Here is a 20,595-nt window from a genome sequence, read left to right as displayed (position 1 = left end):
CATTAGTTTGGATGCCAGTCTCCATGTTTTATTAAGAGTCTCGTGAAATAGGTTTCATTTTATAAATGGAGAACTGAGTCCCAACTGATTCATTACAAGGTTTCTGACCCACGTTGTCCCATTAATGTTCAGTAAAAGTTTGTGAAGCTGTTCACATGACTGCGCAGAAGCGGGCTAATGTAGCCCAGCCCGCTTTTGCGCGGTCATGAGAAACTGGTGGTTAACCCGCCTATATACCCCTCCCCTTAACCCAGGTTAGCAGAACGAGTGCTCCACTAACCTGGGTTTTCGGGTTGTGAGGCGCCACAGTGTATCTTTGTGCCATGGTGACTCACAAGGAGACCCCTGACCAGGAGGCTCTATCAAGCCTCCCGTTTTCGGGGGTCTCCCTAGCATGCCCTTCACACTCGCACAGGGCATGCTGGGACTTCTGGGGGCCAGGCAGCCCCCGATCCCTGCCTCCCCTACTGGCTCTGTGATGGAGCCGGTGGCTGTGAGGGAGGCCAATCTGCTCGTGGGTGGGGAGAGCAGACTAAACCTGCTCTCCCTGCACTAACTCTCCTGTTGTGAATTGTGAAGCACAATTAGCTTCACACTAGTTGTGTGAAGCGCCTCTATGTGTGACATGACAAAACACCACTCGGTTTCCCTGTCTCAACTCCACTTAGATGGAGGAAGTGGAATAAGCAGGAAAAATTAGCATGCTGATACCATGTCACATGACTTATTGTTAACAGAAGGTGAGGTCAGGTAGTTCTGGGGGGAAAGAGAAGCAATGGAAGGATTTGATATCTCTTGTCTGTTCCTCCTAAATTTTAAATTGTTCCCAATTAACAGAAATTGGATAGTAACACAGTTTGCTACAGGTCTGCTGTGATCTTGTCCCCTTAATCACTATCACTTGCCCCTTAATCACTATTGTTCCAGCCAAGTAATGTTTTAACCTTTTTACTTGTTTTTATTGTTTTCTTGTAAATCGCCCAAAGACTTGCATTTTGGGAGGTATATAAATATGTCAAATAAACAAATCAACCAAAGCCAGTCTTTCCACAGCTTCTGGAGCTGCTAAAAGCCTTTTCCTAGTGTATGTCAGTTCAGTTTCTAGACCATTCACAGGTGGAGTCCTTCTCTCACTCAAACCTGGGTTCAGATACTCTCTTGGTCTCAGTTTCCAGTTACTGTTGGTTTTGTTTCCAGTTAATACCTCATCTTTTTTACTGTCATGCAGCTCAGGGAAGGCAAAAATCTCTGATAGTTTAGTCACCGATGTCTCCCTAAGGGTTCTCAAGTTCCTATGGCAACTGTAGCCATTTTCAGAGTTCATTGTTTCTGAGTAAGCTTCCTAGATCTTTACCCAATTGTTGACATCATAGTGTTGTCAAGACTGTGTTTTCAGTGTTTTTCCTTCTGAGTGGGCATTTTCTGCCCCAATTTTTTCAAAAAATCTTTGGGCCCAGAAATTTATATAGAACCTGTGATTCAACTGTCTTCTCCTACAAGAATACTGCACTGCTTATCATATCATGACTGATATTGGCAGATTGCAAATGATTCCTTGAAAGAGGGATGCCAATTTAGCCTCTAAAACAGCCTCTCTCGTCATCAGTATTTATTCGACTGAAGAACATTCCAGTTCTCTATCAGGAGAGTTGGATCAATTTTATATCCAGAAGTAACCATAGCAGAGAAATTAGATATGCTGAAGCCTGTCTGACAATTTTCAGAAAACTAGGAGCATTCCAACCTATGGCAGGAAATTTTTAGCTCTGTATGGACTTGAATACAAATAATCCAAAGTCCATATGGAATATGGGAAAGGGATAAAAACCTGCATGCACCACTATGTAAACTTACCCTTGCATTCAGTTTCTAAGTTCAGTGCTAACCATTGGTAGTAGTCCATTCTGGTCTCAAGGTCCAAGTTGAAACTTGAAATCTGACAAATCTAGTAACTGTCTATTACTTTTAATCACAACCTGCTTATTTCTGTTCACGACCTCTTGTGCAAGTTCTTTTCACAGGGCAGAATCCCTAAGGGCTGCTTTGGATGTTACCCAGAAATACCGTAATATAGGACACAGAAATGACTTGTTCATCTTCTTTTCATGCTTCCAAATAGCATCTCAAACAGTGACTTATACTGTGCCCATAGCAGGATATGCACAAGCTAGATATACAGCTAGACATGCATGTCAACATGTAAGAGATGTGCAAGCTACCACTTTGGCCATTATTCAGAAGCATCGTCATATGCAAATTGTTTGCACATTCTGTTTTCAGTACTTTCAGGTAATGGCCACTTGAAGACTATTGCATTAGGGAATTTAGAACAATTGGAGACAGCTTAAGCTCTGTTCATGCATTATGTTAACTGCGTGAACAATCTGCACATACAGATCTGTACACATGTACAGTTATTCAGACATTATGTTCAATAGGGGCGTATCTAGGGTGGGGCAGGCAGGGCACGTGCCCCGGGCGCCACTTGTAGGGGGCACCATTTTGTAAAATTAAAATTTTTTTAAAAGGCTCCCAAAAACAAAATGGCCACTGTGCATGCTCAAATGGCCTCTGTGAGGCCCTAGGTCATGCCAGGCCTTGCAGAAGCCATTTGACCACGCGCTGTGGCCATTTTGTTTTCAGTGGCCATTTTAAAAAAAGATTATTTTTAAAAATGGCCACTGCATATGCTCAAATGGTCCCTGCGAGGCCCTAGAGGCCAGTGGGGGGAAGGGGAACCTTTGAAGACACCCCCCCAGCCCTTAGGAAGCCCCCCAAAGGACCTACAGGTAAAAAATTTTTTAAAAATTAATATAAGACACTGTACACATATTCAGATTGGTACTATGTACAGAGAACCAGGGCTTGTGAATACTGAGCTGAAGCTTATGAGCTAGATTGTATTCATTTGCTCTTACTTTGCGTCTTGTGATAAGTGAGTTAAATGTGATGTCTTGCTAATATGGCTATTAATGGTGAATTTGTCTTTGAATCAGTGTGAAATCCTTAGTATTAAGGCCCACTGGGAGTTTCTTGCTCTCTTTCTCTCATTTTAACTGTCTTTCTGAATGACTAGAATATATTCCAAGCAGTGACACAGTTTACTCTGCATATCCTTTAATTATTTTCAGAGTATCTGGGAAAAGTCAAATTCTCCATTTATTTTTAAAACTTATGTAATGGTGATGCTACAATGCATAGTAGAGAATTAGATAGGCACTTCTGTTTAGTTTTCCAAGTACACTTCCACATAGTATTTGGGTATTTCATGAGCCCCAGCATACTGAAATTTTAGTTTTCCAACATTTTTTTGTCTGGCTACATCCACTGGTAAATAGTTTTTGAAATATTAAAAGATTAACGAGCCTGACTTGTATTTTTCAGCTGATATTATGGTAAACATATCTGAAAGATGGGTGTCAGATGCTTGGACAGGGAGCGCAATTTCAGTGTTTGCCCTAGGCACTATTTCCCCTAGATATGCCTCTCAACACATGTACATTAGTACACTTCCTACCTGTACCCTGCATCTGGGGGGGCCTGTACCCAGATTCACTTTTTAAATGTATGCATGTATAGTCATTCACACAAAAACATGTACATGCGTACAGACACCTGAATGCACAGGTGACATAATCTCTGAATAGGGCATTGATAAAATGCAGATCTGTTCAGTTTCTCAAGCTTTAGCAATTTGTAGGAATAGTGAGTGAACTCTGTGGTTGTGATTAATTTTATGAGCTTGTCAGAAATGCTATGTAATTCTTCCTTCTGTAGTAATTCATTTCCATTCATGCCCTCTGCATAACACATTGCTGCTACTGATTTAATTAATGGATGCAATTATGTACTGTAACTACTGACCTACAAGCCATGGAAACCAGTATTTAGCCATCCTTCCATCTGTCTGCATGTCCCAGGGATGCACAAAGATGCAACAGTTCAATTGCTCAGCAGCCTTAAATTAACAAAAAGTTTTAAAGATATTATTAAATGAATTACAAAATATGTTCCTGTTAATGGGCAACATTCAGATGTAGTTAGCATGGGTAACCACCATTGAAATAAATGAGACAATTTAATCATGGAACTTAATTTCAATGGAACATAGTCATGACTAACTTAGCTTGGATCCTTCCCAGTTTCCCCCTGCCCCCTTTATAAATATACTTTCCAGAATCGATCATATAATATAAGACAGGGATTTTTGTTTACATACTATCCATTTTTATCCTGGCAGCCATGTCTTAAATGGGTTTGATACTGATGGGGGTCTGTCAAAGTGGAGAGATGATCACCCACATATAGGTATAGTAAGAATAAGCAAGATAACCCTCTCAGGGATGCTTCAAAAAGCAGACATTCACATGACCATGTCTACCTGAGCTAGCACAGCCCTACCTGGGTAGATCGGGTTGTGAGAGCCACTGGGATAGGGACCAATCCAGTGCTCCTCTGCCAGGCAGCCTGGGTTTTTTACCTGGGCTAAAAGTGAGGTAGGAAAGCACACATGCATCCCCTTACCCCATCACTTGATCATGTGGGAGCATGGGCTGCCTGCAGCCATTGCTCCCATAGAGGCTGGGGGAAAGAGTGAGCCAGCCTCTGGAATTTCTAAAATGCACTGCACTGCTCATGTGATGCATTATGGACTTTCTGGAGGCCAGATGTCCTTCCCCTAACCTCTAGATCAGTGCACCACGCACCGCAGTGCCTATTGTGTGTGTGTTGGGGTGGAGATAGGTAGGATCCTGCCTTCCCTCCAGCTCTCCCCAACTCCAGGCAAATGACCTTACTAAGTATCATTACTACATTTTAAAGCAATACCCACATTTAGCAAGAAAAATCCAATAAGTATTTCGATTACGACAGCAATGAATGCACCACTGAGAGACTTTAAAGGCCAAGTTGAAGACAGACCATCCTGGAGAGAATCTATCTATGTGGTCACTAAGGGTCGATACCGACTTGACGGAACTTAATCAATCAATCAATCAATCAATCAATCAAGTGGTTAGAGTGTTGGACTAGGATCAGAGAAACAAGAGATCAAATCCCTGTTCAGCCATGAAACTCACTGAGTGACTCTAGGCCAGTCACTTATCTCCCAATCTAACCTATCTCACAGGTTAGCATAACCATGTACGTAACCATGGTTATAAACATAATCACATACACCACTCTGAGCTTCATGGATAAAGAGTGGGATATACATGTAAAAATAAATAAATGAATATTGAAAATGTAATAACCCATTATACCCACAAATTCAGAACATTCTTAGGGGGCAGACTTTTAGATCCAGTTTCTGCTCAAATCTTGTATTGAAATGTGCATGGAATAAAGAATTTTTGTTATTGTTAATAATTTACATTTATTTGTTTATATTTATATAAATGGTTTTCTGGGTTTTAATTGTTCTGATAGTTTAATTGTTTTTTAAGATGTTTTTAATTGATGTTCATATTTATATTTCTGTTTTAATTGTTATTGGTTTTAATGGTTTCTGTTTTTAATGTAAACTGCCCTGAGCCATTTCGGAAGGGCAGTATAAAAATTGAACTAACAACAACAACATACTGCCTGATATGTGCATCTCTAAGTGGTGTACACAATTTAAAACACAACAAATATAAAACAGAGCAAAAGCAAACAAAGAAGGAGATGTATTTTGACAGGGAGTACGGACTACTATTCACCTTGCTTTTAATTACCAAATCAATCTGCTTGTTACAAAAATGAGCCCTTTCTTACAATCGCATGAGAGGGCTTGAGTGCAGGCAGTGGGGAAGGCAGCAGAAACTCTTTTTCCCCACTGATGATCAGGATGCATGGATTGTGCACCCAGGTGGTCTGCTGCCACCCCAGGCAGTGTGGAAGTACAGGGGTCAGTTTGCGTGGTCCCATCCCCTGGAAGTGCACAGTGCATTGGATTGCGGACCGTGAGAACAATGGTGTTGATGGTGGAGGTCAACAGCAGCCAGAGGAGACTTGTGGGGCAGGCTAGAGTGTGTGACTATATTGTGCACTTTGCCACTTGATTGTTCACTGTGGCAGTTGCTACTGGCCCTCACAGGCAACTTACAAATGAGCCTCACTGGCTCATTCATGTTGGTTTATTGATTTCTGTGCTGCCAGCATGGTAGATTTAGAGGCTGATCTCACAAGTAGCCAAGTCCAGGCCTGGCTGCCTAAGCCTGGACTAGGCTGCTCGTGAGATCAGCCTCTAAGTCTACCATGTTGGCAGCATAGAAATCAATAAACCAACATGAATCACCATGTTTATGATTATTTTATGTGCAAGATGATAAGACACAGGGCTGCCCTAGTTGATTATTCAGAAGCTTGGTGCAGAATTCCATTTCTGGCCTGCTGCTAGATGTGATGCATAACCCATACATTATTTTAGTCCACCAACTAAAAGACTAACTATTTTAGTCTTCCAAGAAAAATTCACAGTGCTGGTTTAGAGCCCCAAATTTTTTTGGACCCAGTTACACATTAGACCACATTCTCCCCAGTAAGATCCCAGTTCTATGCTCTTGAGTTGTTATCCCCCTCACCCCCGCTCAGTGAAAGATGATAAGTGATTTGGATGATTCTTGTGTTTTACAACTTTACTGTCACCATTTCTAGATCCTTGGAATCTCTTTGTTAAAAACAAAGGAATATCTACTCACAGCATAGACTGGAAAGAGTTCTGGGCTGTTCAAGTCCCAGTCATTGATATGAGATCCTATCTGCACGCCAGGAAAGCCAAGCATCTTCACACAGCGATACATTTCCTTCACAGCCATGTCTGGAGCTTGCATGGGGAGCGTCCCAAGGCCAATGAATCTTTTTGGGTACTTGTTTACTGTGGCTGCTAAGTTGTCATTTAATAACTGGCATAGATCTAGAGTATGGTGTGGTTTGGCCTGGTGAAAATGATTAGAGGAAAATAAATGAAAATGTGGTTCTCAAGCTAGAGGAAAATACAAAGGCTGGTTGTATTAATAACCTTCAGGTGGAAAGAGTCTTAGGAAACAGTGCTTATGAAGACCATTAGAATTAAGCCCATTTGACTATGGGTTGATTCACAGTATTACAACAATGTAAAATAAATATTAAATCCTAGATCCATGCAGCGTGTGTGCTCCCAATTTCTAGTAGTGTGAATCCAAAAATTTTGGCATTGTCAGGTCAGCACTGTGCCAATCTGACATTTACCTGACATCTATAATTTAAGATTTGAACTCTGGCTATCGATGTCAGGTAGATATGGCATTGGTGTGGTGCCGACCCGACATTGCCAAAAATTTCTTGGTTCATACAACTGGAAATCGAGAACATGTGCGCCACATGGATTTAGGATTTAATAATTACCTTATATAGTTTTAATTGTGTAAACTAGCCCTAAATAAACAATGATATGCCCTAATATCCTGAGTAAATCAGCATGTTCTTCTTGAAGGTAGAGATCTTTGAAATTTTGCCACCAGGACTTCTTAGCCAGTCTGAGGAGTTTGGCAGGTTTCGTGTCTCAACCTTGTCTGCTGTTTCTGAGCCCTCTAATCTTTATCTACCTGATCCAGCTCATGACCCCAACCCGACTTGACTACATTTGCTGTCCATGGTCTCTTTGACCATCATATGCCTGCTCTGCTATTTTATCACCCCACCTGCAATCTGACTTGAAACCAAGCCAAGGCCTGACTGCACCTTAGTTCCTGTTATAATGTATAAGACCACATGCCAGGTATAAACAAATCTATTATTTTACCTGGTTTCCCCCAAGGCATGTTAAAGGTAGCCAGTTGAATACACTTCAGAATAAAATATGAAATGTAATATACTTTACCTAGCAGATTTATGGTCTGCTCCCTAACATTTTTCAAATATGACATTTGTAACCACATAGGTTATACATCATCATTCAGTGTGATTTCTGGGATCAGCCACAACATGAAAGAAAAAGGTCAAATACAAATCCTAGGGTGTCCAGTCTGGACAACTATGGATAAACCAGTCACGTTATACCAATGATAAATTTAGTCAGTTGTTTGACATGTTTGAGCTTCTAATAATAATGTCCTCTCCTGAGAATGTTCTGTTGTTTAGTTCTTGGGGGAGCGTTAAAGCTGAGTGTAAGTGCTTGCCCTAGAAAGCTTATCTAACTTATCTGCTATAATTAGAGCAAAAATGCTCATTACTGTCTTTGACAAACAGAATTTTGTATAATTGGCATGACAATTCAGACTAAGGCCATAGTTTCCCAAGGCACAATAGTTTTATAAACTTGCAGTGCTGTGCTAGGAATTAGCAGGACGGTAAGGAAAGTATTTTCTGGCTCAAAATATACAGACTATATATAAAAATTATATAAAATATACAATATATATTAAAAAATTGTAGCTAGCCATGTTGGCCCAATAGAAAAAAAATTCAAAAGCCACAGAACAGTAATACATTTCTTAGAACCAAAATGCCACAAAGGGACCTAGCTTTAGAGTTCTCCAGAACACTTCATCAGATGTTAAGCTAAATTAGGGTCAAATGAAGAAAAAGCTGGATGTGATGGGGGGGGGGGGAAAGCAAGGTCTAAGTTCTTAAGTTTTAAGATCGAGTGCAGTAGAAGTTTTGCTGACCTAATTGGATCTGTCTTGCTAGCTGCTAGCCCTGTTTTAAGATGCACCCAGAGCTACTGGGGCAAATAAACAATAATGACATTCTCCATTTGTAGACAATATTGTAGAAAACAGCAGTTACTTGGCTCTGTCTACAACAGTAATCAAACCACACAGGTCCCTTGTGGGAAGACAGAAGAAGTAAAGAAAAATGTGGTTGTTTTTGTATTAGCAAAGCTATAAATAAATATTAATTGGTACAATTAGCTAGGCATAGAGTCAGAGAAAGCCAAATTGGATAGCATGCCATTGTACTTTCAAGAATTATTTCATATCAATGAAGATTAGAAAATTATTTGGAAAGGAAAGCTAATATCATAGGAACATGGGAAGCTACCATATACTGAATCAGACCATTGGTCCATCTCGCTCAGTATTGTCTTCACAGACTGGCAGCGGCTTCTCCAAGACTGCAGGCAGGAATCTCTCTCAGCCTTATCTTGGAGAAGCCAGAGAGGGAACTTAGAACCTTCTGCTCTTCCCAGAGAGGCTCTATCTTCTGAGGGGAATATCTTACAGTGCTCACACTTCTAGTCTCCCATTCAGATGCAACCAAGGCAGACCCTGCTTAGCTAAGGGAACAAGTCATGCTTGCTACCACAAGACCAGCTGTCCTCCTTTAGTATTAGAGTAAGGCATCCAGTTATGTTCTAGCAAGCAATATTTGGTTTGTTGATGAATTAGACAAAGTGCTGCTTCCTAGCTGCATGTTGTATTTGCTAGCATTTGATTTTTGCAATATGGATTGCAAGAAAACCTTTCAAGGACTTACCCAGTAGCTAAACATGACAGGAACTGTAGAAAGAGCCTGGACAGTCACTCCTGTGAAGCAGAATAAATTCAATTGATTAAGGTTTTTATTGATTGATTTAATATCCCCCCTCTATCCCATGGGTTCAGAATTTCCCCCCCAAATATTAATATTCCTGTCCACATGGCACTTGCAGGTGATTTGGAGAATAAAAGAGGCACCCCTCAGCATAATGTGGTCTCAGCATATGCTCCCACACAGTTGCAGTGCTCTTAACACGGTGATGCTGCTGCACAAGAGGGTTGTTCTAGTACAGCTTACCCTTGTGAACTGACAGGGCATGTGCTACTTGCCTTCTCAATGCAAGTTCACCATCGGGAAACAAGACGTTGTCAAAGGCCAGAACTACACGTTACTTGAAATGTGCACTTGAAGCTGAAAACAGCAACTACAACCTGTTTAATTCCTCTTCGCCTGCCATAACAACTAGGACAATGTACATATTTATTTATTTTTATGTGATTTATATACCGCCCTTCCAAAAATGGCTCAGGGTCATATGTTTTGACATTTGACATTTCCTTGTTTCCCCACACTCCATTATTATGAACCAGTTATGTAGGGGCAAAAGCAAGGAAATAGATAGCATTTTGATGCAAGGATACAGGTAACCTGTCCTGCAAAGAAGGGGGGAATTATGTGCAACAGGAACAAAGGGGGAGCGGGGGGGGCAGAGTGTCTCAGAGACCCACAAGGCTGAGGGTCCCCAACATACTATTACTATTGTTATCTACTGATAGCATTGGGGGGGGGGGATGCAAGAGGAGTATCCCATGACTATGTTTTATCACAGGCCCTGAGTTACCTCTCTGTGTCCCTATTTAATAGTAGCCACACATTTAATATAATGCTGTCCCTACCATAGACAGGGGTCAATCTGAATGTGTGAATATGAATACCACTGATCATCTGGTGGGTAGTAGTTGCAAGTATAAATGTGTTGGTGTAGCAGAATGCACCCAGCATAAGAAAACTCGCACATGCATGATCTTTATAGATGGCATCTCCACAGTTTTCTCTCCCTCCTAAATTCCTGTTCAGAGAAAACATAATAAGGCCATTCTCATGACTGTTCCAGATAGGACTGGGGAAGACACGATCTTTGCAGCTCTGTGATTGCTCGTGCAGTGTACCCACATGATCAGCATGCAAGTGATCAATGAGGGGTGAGGTGCAGGTGGAAAGCAGGCTGTGGCTTCCCACACCCCATAATGTACCACATGAGGAGTGAAGTGCATTGAGGGAATTCCCTGCTGTCAGATGCTCTTGCAGGCAGCCCAAGCGTTCATACAACCTCACTATAAATCTGGGTGCAAAACCTGGACTACCTTGGTGAGGAGTGCCGTGATCAGGACCAATTCCTGAGCTCCAGACGAGCAGCCGTACTTGGGTAGGGCTGTGGAAGCCCAGGTAGGGCTGCTTGTGTACACTGCACAACCTTAATGTTTTAATAGGGCTGCTCATGTGCACAACCCTAAGAGGTTTCTACAAAGTGAAACTTTCTGTTACTTAATGATGGAATAAATTCCTCCATCACCTGATATGTGCTTTAGAAACGGGACAGGCTATTGTTTTAAATAGTGCATTTTTAAAAGTCAGTGGAATCCACAGACTCCTTGCTTTAAAATGGTTTCATTGCAAACAATGGAACTTCTGAGGACTGTATAATGTAGCAGTTAACTAGTCCAGTGATGAACTTGAATCTGATTTCTTTGAGAAAGCAGGTTAATGAATAACTTTGTAAAGTAATCTACTACCGTAGTAGTGAATTGCTCTTCAAGAAGCAACAGTTCAATGATCTCAATAACACTTATGCTCCTGAACAAAGAGCATAAATCATTGGTGGTTTTCGTTACTAAGGTGGGGCAAAACTGCTTTAGCTCTTCTCACTTCTTTTAAAACAGCCCTTAAAAAAAAATTAAAGTATCTCAATGTGAGCATGCAAAAGTATTGCTACTTCCCAACCCTATCAATGCTGAAACCTATCAAATATATTGAGATCATCCTTCCTGTAAACCCTTTCCCAATAATAAACTATGAGGTGAGTCTCACGATCAGTGAGACTCGCCTGAATGGAGTTAGTGGGGAGAGCGGGCTTAGCCTGCTTTCCCCACAGAGGAGCACATCGGTAGCCCTAGGTGGCTGGATCGGCCGCCCACACGACTGCCAGCTCCATGATGGAGCCGGCAGGGACTGCGGGGATTGGGGGCCGCATGGCCCCTGGAAGTTCCAGGATGCCCTGTGTGAGTGCGCGGGGCATCCTGGAGAGACCCCCCAGGGCTGGGAGGCTTGTTTCAGCCTCCTGGCGGGGGTATTCTCATGTGTTGCCACAGCTCAGAGCCGCAACGTGGCAATACACAATCAAATAGATGGGGTTAGCGGAGCACTTGCTCCACTAACCTAGTCTAAGGGGCAGGCTACCTAAGCGGGTTACCTGCTTTGAGGAAACTGGGCTCGCCTGGTGGTTCTCATGCTGACCCAAAAGTGGGCTAGGAGCCGGCTTTTGGATGATCATGAGAATCTCCTCAGTATTAAAAGATCAAGTAAGAAGTTTGGAAATACTCCTGGATCTCAAACTCTCTCTAGTTTCTAAGGTTGAGGCAGTGGCCAGGAGCGCTTTTTATCAGTTTCAGCTGATATATCAGTTACGGCCTTTTCTGGAGGTAAGTAACCTTAAAGCAGTCGTGCATATGCTGCTAACATAGCTGCTCTCCATAGCTGCTGTGACTGACGTCATTATATCATGTCACTGCCGGCATACAGAACCAAGTCACACCATGGCAGTTACTAAGACTGAGGGTTTGGAGCGGGCTTACTGCAGCCACTGCAGAGGTGGCAGCTGAGCAAGGGGCCTGCCCAGGGGTGAGATGTGGCAGGTAATCCTGAGTTCACATGACAGGTTCTATGGGAGCATGCATGCTGCCAAGACCCCCAGTTTTCATTTAAGTGACATGGGGCTGATTGCATGACCCAGCCCATAAACAGTTCTCAGCTAGTAGGCGGATCTGTAACCTAGGACTGGATTGGAGCTTTATAGGTGGTCTTGCTAGTTGGGATTCCTTTGGTTTCTGCTTCTGCCCATGTGATTTCCTGTCTTATTATAACCTTCTGTTGTCCCTGTTCTCTTTACTCGGCAACACCATATTGCACAGTATTGTTTGCAGTTATAGAAATAAAATGTTTCACTGGCAAGCTGTGAGAAGTGAGTGAAATTTTCGTTACAGCTCTCATGCCCGTAGAAGGAAGTCCACATTTTCTGCAGAGCAGACAAGGAAGCTGAGCTCATGGACTGAACTAGTTACAACATGAGAGATCCATGATCAAATCCTGCAAAATGTTTCCTTAAAAACTGAAGTGGATATACTGCTCCCAGGATCCAGTCTAAAGACAGATGAACCCCGCTGCCTAGTAAGTTAATCAGGGCGTTTCCCAGATTATATGCTGCAAAGTACTCGCAACATATCTGCTAAGTGCCCCTCCATATTGCCCGTGTTTCCACATCAGTGTCTCTGCATTTTCAGCAGGGTGCTGTTCATATTTCCCATGCCTTGATTCAAATTTTAATGATGCGTTCTTGCCCTACAACATTGTAAATGCACTGCAGGAAAGTAGCTGTATTTTTCTGTTGTAGGGAGCCTTGCCATGCATTGTATCCATTGCAGCATGTGGCAGTATGGGCAGTTCTTTGCCCTCTCCCTGCCCATGCTTGCTTCCTCCACCCCCTTGCCACAGGAAGAGAAACAGGCAGGGAGAAATCTTGGCTTTCCCCTCCTTTCTTCCTCACAGATCCCAAACCCCACAGCTCCCTCCTCCTCCGCTTTCTTCCAATATAACTTAAGCTTGTCAACACAGAAGGGGAGGGGAGAGCAGCTGAGCAGATTCCTGAATCCAACCCTTTCTCTCGTGAGCTTTTTATTGGAAGAGGAAGCCCATGGAACAAAATCATTTACTTCTGAGCAATACCACTTGTTTCTACAAGGCAATTGGCAGGGAGAGAAAACAGTCACTTACTTAAAAGGAAGCCCATTGAATTGAATCATGATTCATTTACTTCTGTGCAATCTCACAGCCCTCACTGGAGGAGTGCTCCCCTCCCCTCCACCTCTTCCCTACTATTTATTTCTCGGGAGGCGTGCTGCCACATCCCTCCCTCCTCAGAAGAAGGCCTGGCAGGAGGGAAGCAGCGAGGGTGGCGGCGGAGAGGAAAAAGGTGCCCCACAACCGCCACAAGGCTCTCCGCCCCAGTGAGGCTCTGCCTGGGGCACCAACTGAGGAGAGTGGCAGAGGCTGCTGCTGCTACGGCCGCCCCCAGCAGCCCCAGTGGGGGAGCTGAGGGGCTGCCGGCTGCTGTCACCATGGAATAAAGCACCCACCTGGGCACGCCAGTTCCTCTGTTCCCTCCTTTCAGGCTTGCCACAGGATTCCCTTTCACTCCCTCATTAATTCTTTTAAAAAAATTTATTCCTGGAATCATTTGCACAAGGATGCAACAACAAAATGTTTTGTTTTGGAAAGACGCTTTACCCTGCTGGTGGATTTGCACAAGGCAGCCAAGAAATATAAATATAAATATAAAGGCTCCTTTTAACATGCCACCTTTTAATGTGGTGATTCACTTTATTTAGCAGGGGGAGAGTAATTGGCCCTATCCACCCACAGCACAGTACCTCCAGTGACTGTTGCTGGTGTCTATCTTGTGTTTCTTTTTAGATTGTGAGCCCTTTGGGGACAGGGAGCCATCTTATTTATTTATTTTTTATCTGTGTAAACCGCCCTGAGACATTTTTGGAAGGGTGGTCTAGAAATTGGAGAGAGAGAGAGAGAGAGAGAGAGAGAGAGAGAGAGAGAGAGAGAGAGAGAGAGAGAGATATATATATATATATATATATATATGTCATCACGTCACGCACACTCCACAACTCCATTGGTCCAAATGGAGCAGGAGGAGGGGCAGATAAAGGCATTTCAATGAGAATATGGACACTCCTTCCTGGAAAATACATTTCAGCAGATGGAAAATATGAATGGCCACCAGCTTACAATGAAACATTAAACAACCCTTTACTCTCGCCTTTAAACTGTTGCACTATTCCGTCACAGTTTGCAACGCATTAACTGTTGCAAATCTCGTAGTCTGGAAAATGCCCAGATGAGATTTGTCTATGGCTGCCACATGTTCCTCAGGTGGCGACTCACAGATGATCCTTTTCTATAGTTGCCCTGAGGTTGAGGAACATACTCCCTGTTGGAATAAGAGCTGCACCATCTCTGATGGCTTTTAGAAAATCATCCAGGCGTCTAGTTGACATTTTAGCTGATTTTAAATTCAGTTTGTTTGCTTGTATTTAATTATTTGACTTTAAACTATGGTGTTTTATTTTGGTTGTGACCCACCCTGAGACACAGGTTACAGGTGGAATAAAAATATGTTAAATAAATAGATATGGATAGAAATGGACATGGATGCCACCTTCAGTTCCAGCATGGAAGAAAGGTGGGATGTAAATGTAATAAATAAATGAAATGTTGCAATAGTATGCAAACATGTTGATGATACCTGATTGGTCCATCTGTTTAATTCGAACCTCTGGATCCCAACAGTTCTCTTGGACAACTCTGAAAACATTTCCATCTTTCATCATTTTAGCTTCCCCCTGTAAAAGGTAAATAATAATTAATGCAAATTTTCCTTTTTTTATTCAAAGGAATGTCTACATAAATTCCCTCTGTACTTATTATCTACTTATATAGTATCTAATGGTCTTCTCTGACATTACCTCTGCAGCATGGAAGATGCTGCAGAGCAGCTCTTCCCTGCGCTAGTCAAGTAATATCAGAAGCCCCAGCTTAAGTCTCTATGATCCATGCTACGGCTCTTTCCCATGGCAAGATTACTCCAGCATCTGTGGACTCCTCCCAGGTGACTAGGAACTTCTGCTGTTACCAGCATTGTGCAAAAAGCAACCATGCTAGAAATACTAGCCAAGGGTAGAACACCGCAAATATCCCACTTTATACACATTGTCTCTGAACCTGGCATTGAAAATGGATGGCCTTGACTCAAGTTATGCTCCAAATAGGAGGCATCTTCCAAACATAAGGGTTGAGCACTGATGCCTGTTTTTCCATACTGGGCTGCATAATGGAATACAAAGGAGAGAGCACATCTCCGCACAAGTGTTGAGTGCATTTTTGGACCAGAGAATAACAGAACCTGCTGGATTAAGCAGAATGATTTGCAGAGTAGAAGATGTCCCCAAGCAGGCTTGGCCTTGAGTATTTTCTGAAACAAAATTCAACATTTCCTAGAGGAGATGCTTCAGTTGCACGGTTTCCCACATCAGGATCAGGGGCTGAACAAAATACTCTCTTACATCTCCATGTTTTGACTCATGGGATGCCTTTAAAATTCTTAATATAATCATACAAGGGCCATTTTTAACCTTGAACATGTTAGGAGCCTCATGCATCATTCATACCTAATAAATATTTGAAAACCTCTGGGTTTTTGCCTCCCATATATAACTCTGACTGTGTTTTGACAGCCTGGCTGCCAGAATGACTTGGCAGTGGTGTCACAATTCAAGGAAATTGCTCCAAATATCACAGGCTGTAATTACCACACCACCATCCAGTTCCTCTGGCAAATTCCTTTGAAGAACTGAGTGCCAGGAGCGAAGAATGCAAGGATATACATTTCTGCAGAGTTTGAACAATGGATATAAGCCCTCTGCTGACTATTACATAATAGCCACCGAGCAGTTTAGGAGATGGAGAGGACTTGGTGGAATCAAGACTCTTGTCTAAAAACAGATGATAGGGATAGGGATTCATTTTGTTGTTATGAATGGCAATATTTTGGTATGCACAGCAGGACATATAGTTTTCTGCTGAAATATATTTATATGGGATCATTACATTTTACTTTATAAGTACAGAAAGCAATGATAGGAATACTGTAATTTCTCCAAGGGATGTCCTTAAACCCTCATAAATAAATGCCAACTGTGGCAAGATAAATAACAGCCTCTCTAATGGCCTAAAGGCTTATGTTATGAGATGGAATCTCCAATGAGCAATGTCCTAATTAACAACAGCTCCCCCACTCCATCTGCATTAATGACGTGCAGACTATGGCAAACCCAATACAGAACAGAAGCAAATGTGCTTAAATCAATTGGCTAGGCACGCAGGATTTCATTCACTCTAAAAGGTGTCCGACGATGAAATATTCATATTGAATATATTCAATATATTTATATTGCTATCAATAGTATGAGTGTAAAAAAAAATGCATATGACCCAGACATATTTTAAAACAAGAACCTATTTGTCAGTTCTGTAGTTAAAATTAATTTGAAGGTGATTCTCAGAGGCTTTGCAATAATTACTAGACACATGGATCCAGAGAAAATTAGTTTTGCAGTGCAAGCTGTGCCTACTGCCCTGAATTCTTCATAAAGTCAATTTGAGGCTTTACTTCTTGAGTCTAAATCAATTTACTTTGTAACACAAACAATGGTTTCTATTACAGCTTGTTCCAATATCTATAGTTATTCTTTTTTCACTTTCAAAATTCTAAAACTAAGAAAAGTAAGAAAAAACTAAGAAAAAATGCAGATGATATGAAACCAACCCTCATGATGTGTTTCATTTTTAAGCAGATCATATTTCAGGGAAATGACTGGGATGTGATAAATCCATAACAAACTGTGTTTTTTGATGTTAATGCTGCATGGCAAATTTTAATTTGGGCGTATCTGCACATGCTGAAAGCCAGCATTGATTCCTCCAGGGAAAACTAAAGGCCAACACATGTTTAGAAGACGTGCTTAATGAAGAAATGACCAGAAGTGGTCTGTTCTTTAAAATCTAGCCACTGGGGGTAGGGGGAATGTCTGGTCCAGTAGTGTAGTGTGCAGTGGAGGAGGTTAACACTTTTCTCCCGCACAATTTTCACACCAAAAATCCTCTCAGAAAGGCAATTTACCTCTAAGAGGTGCAGCAGATTGTAATCAACAGATTCAATACATAATCTGGTACATGTTTGTAAGGCACCAGAGATCTTTAACCAGGGGCTCTGCTAGCAGAGCTCAAGAACCTTATTTCCTGCACCACCACAACTGCAGGATAGGGACATGAAGAACATTCTGACAGTGAAACATTTTGACGGGCTGTTTTGAGTATTTAGAGCACGAAACAAAATACCTTTTAAATAAAGAGCCTATTTAAAGCTTGGAGCAGAACAAACCCATTTCAATCGAAATGTTTGGAGAGCTGTTTTCCCTTTGCTGTTTGGTTTTCTGGTACTGGTTTTCTATTGGTTTGCAATCTCCTTGCTTCTTAGTTGACTTGTTATCATATAGATCAAATGTTGTCATAGGCAACTGTGCCCTCATTGGCTGGGAAGAGGCAGTAGGAGGGAACACTTTTGGAGGGAATTTCAAAATGTACTCAAAGGAACTGGGAGACAAAGAGAGCTCTTATGCCCCTCTTGAAGAAGAGGATACATCAGGAGAGGAGGGAGCTGTTGGGAATTCTCTCTGGTAAGAGAAACGCTTTTTCATTATAGCAGAGTGCACAGAGGCACAACACAGCGGAATTTGGTTAGGCATGCGTGTATGCTGAGAGTAAAGTAACTTGGAGCCAGTTCATAGTTTCAAATCAGTATAATGAGTATTTATTAGAGAACTCCATTCTAGATAGGGAAGTGAGGAGATAGGATCTCTAATCTGTCTAGCTGGATGCAGATGGATTCTGCATCTCTGCACACATGGTGCAGGGAGAGAGGAGCCTGCATGTTGCAAGGGAAAAGGAAGGGAAGAAGGAAGAGGAAGTGGCAGGCAGGCAGGCAGTTAGTCCCTAAGAGTAGCAATCTACATACCAAAGGGATAGTGTCAGAGCAGTAGAGAAGGGATGACCAATGTCTTGACCTCTCTAGCCCTCTGACTCACTAGTCTATCCCCCTCTGTCACTGAGACATGAGACAGTGCAAAGTCCTTCACTTCCAACGGGAGGAAGGTTTGATTTTGTATTTTGTAGATCAGAGCAGTGAGTGAAGCATAAGTTAGTCTAAAGGCCAGACATGGAGCTCATCGGCAATCACCAAGAAATATTACTGTTATGCACACGCGCGCGCACACACACACACACACACACACACACACACACTACTGCCACTGTACATTTCTCACCACAACACTATCTCACAAACAAAACAAACCACAACTCAAGGCAGAAAGGCACCCCCAGGTTCTGCCTTTGTCAGTCTGAGATCCAGTAAAACCAGATAGTTATTGCAGCAATAGGACAGCATATTATACTCAGTGTTGAGAAAATAAAAAAGAAAAACGAAATCAAACCTTGATGCAAATTATAACTGTATTTTTGCTGCCTTAAAAAAAAATAAAATTCTGTTCCAGCTCATTCAGCTTATAAAATTATGGGAATATTTCCATCTATGGTTTCCCCGCTCCAAATTTCCAGAAAATCAGAGATCTGGGTCAGCTTTCAGGTGATATTCTTAAAGCTGCTTTTTTTAGTTAACATAAATGAATTATAGACAGTGGTTGTTATGGAGCTCTGTAGAAAATGGTTCAAACAAAGCTTCTGAGGACAACAGTCATGAAGGAAGACTCACAGAGTTTTTTCAGGGTTGTCTCTCTCCCCCCCTCCCCCCCGGCTTGGAATTTTTTCCTGGCAGACAATCCTTTTGGAGGGAAAATGAAAAGGGTGCCAAAAGTATTTTCCTCTATATGCCATGATCTCTCCATGGGTTATTTTGTTAATTGCTCCCCTGTTCATTCCGTTTTAGCCATGGGCAGTGTGCTATTTCCCCTGTATAAGTTATTTAATCATTATTTCCTCTATAGGCTTCAGCTTATAGGCTGTAGGACTTGCTATGTAGTAATTGCTTGCTACGGGAAAACAGAAATCATCTAATTAGGCTGTGAGTTTGTTTGAGAGTATATTCATTTCATATAAGGCAGGAATGGTGAGCAATTGGTGGAGTGGGATCAGGATCCAGCTCTCAAGGTACATTTCAGAAAGCAACAGCTCAGTTGTGCAGGAGAGCATTTGCACACACAATAAAACATTACCAGGTTCCAGGCCTCCCAACCACTGCTGATGTGACATTCATGAAACTAAGGGTGAAGACAGAAGAAACATTTTAAGAGTGACAGAGGTGATTTGAAATAGTGGCATAATGTTCAATAAATGAACATACCCTTCCCAATGTTTGTGGCTTCATTAGGGGGCTGCAAATCATTTTACACCACCACCACCACCAAGTTGCCACTGTTGCCACCACAGAGCCACCCCCTCAGCAGCGCCCACTATCTCCCCCTCTTCTGCCACCGCCTATAGCTTCTGCCCCTGCTGCCAGCTTTTGTGGTGCTTGCAGCTTGGGCAGGAGCTGGAATCAGTGGAGGAGGAGGAGGAGGCGGCGGCAGCTCACGTAGGTCAAAAGCTGCTCCCAGCTCCGTGAACTGGATGCTAAGGGGAAGCAGCAGCAGGAGCATGGCACTGCCAACGGAGAGATGTGTGGCACTGGCAGGGGATAGCATGGCATGGGGCCGAGGCAAATGGGGGCTGCCCTTTTGGGACCTGTGTTCATGAAACACCGCTAGCCCTGCCACCAACTTGAAAGTACCTTTGTGATCCATAAAACCAATATACATTTGCTATCATTAGGCAAGCTCTGAAAAATGCATTCTAGCTCATTTTTAATTATTCTTTAGTTTGCTGCATGCCAAGTGGCTAGCATCCATTACATCACCAGATGTTTCCACTCTCCAGGCCCCAGAACATTTTTGCAATGATGTTTAAAATGCCTGTAAATGGTTTTGGATATTTAGCCATTATAGATAAATATATGTAGAGTGGCAGAATCAGAGTTCCCCGAGGCTGTGACTCTCTTTACCACTGTCCCTTGTGGTGATTTTCTGCTCTGCAGCAGCTTTTGAGTCTCCGGGTCCTAGGCTGGCCATGCCCTGTGAGGCCTGTTATTGGCTTCCCTGCAGAGGGAACAGTATAAGAGGCTTGCTGTCTGAAACAGACTTTGTCTCTGTTTCAAAGTCTCTTTGCTTTTGGTGTATTTGTTCTTCCTTGTGCCAT

General features: G+C 42.4%; 1 protein-coding gene and 1 long non-coding RNA gene across 4 annotated transcripts in view; one reads left to right on the top strand and one right to left on the bottom strand.

The window, feature by feature from the left end:
* The window catches only part of ACMSD (aminocarboxymuconate semialdehyde decarboxylase), a 78,611-nt gene that overhangs the window by 18,548 nt on the left and 39,468 nt on the right, over window positions 1–20,595 (bottom strand). For all 3 annotated transcript variants that reach the window (XM_053253652.1, XM_053253668.1, XM_053253658.1), the window contains exons 3-6: window positions 15,035–15,131; window positions 9,439–9,488; window positions 6,681–6,917; window positions 3,865–3,958 (exon numbers count right to left, since the gene is read on the bottom strand). In XM_053253652.1, the coding sequence (XP_053109627.1) occupies window positions 3,865–3,958; window positions 6,681–6,917; window positions 9,439–9,488; window positions 15,035–15,131 (478 nt within the window). The remainder of the gene's footprint in view (window positions 1–3,864; window positions 3,959–6,680; window positions 6,918–9,438; window positions 9,489–15,034; window positions 15,132–20,595) is intronic.
* Window positions 1–20,595, top strand: part of LOC128326591 (uncharacterized) — a 74,679-nt gene that overhangs the window by 20,479 nt on the left and 33,605 nt on the right. The window contains exons 4-5 of the long non-coding RNA XR_008308126.1: window positions 6,637–6,845; window positions 12,702–12,885. This is a non-coding gene — a long non-coding RNA (uncharacterized LOC128326591). The remainder of the gene's footprint in view (window positions 1–6,636; window positions 6,846–12,701; window positions 12,886–20,595) is intronic.

The sequence above is a fragment of the Hemicordylus capensis genome, chromosome 1 (genome assembly GCF_027244095.1).
Source record: "Hemicordylus capensis ecotype Gifberg chromosome 1, rHemCap1.1.pri, whole genome shotgun sequence".
Classification (NCBI taxonomy): Eukaryota; Metazoa; Chordata; class Lepidosauria; order Squamata; family Cordylidae; genus Hemicordylus; species Hemicordylus capensis.
This window is presented reverse-complemented; position numbering and strand designations above follow the sequence as displayed.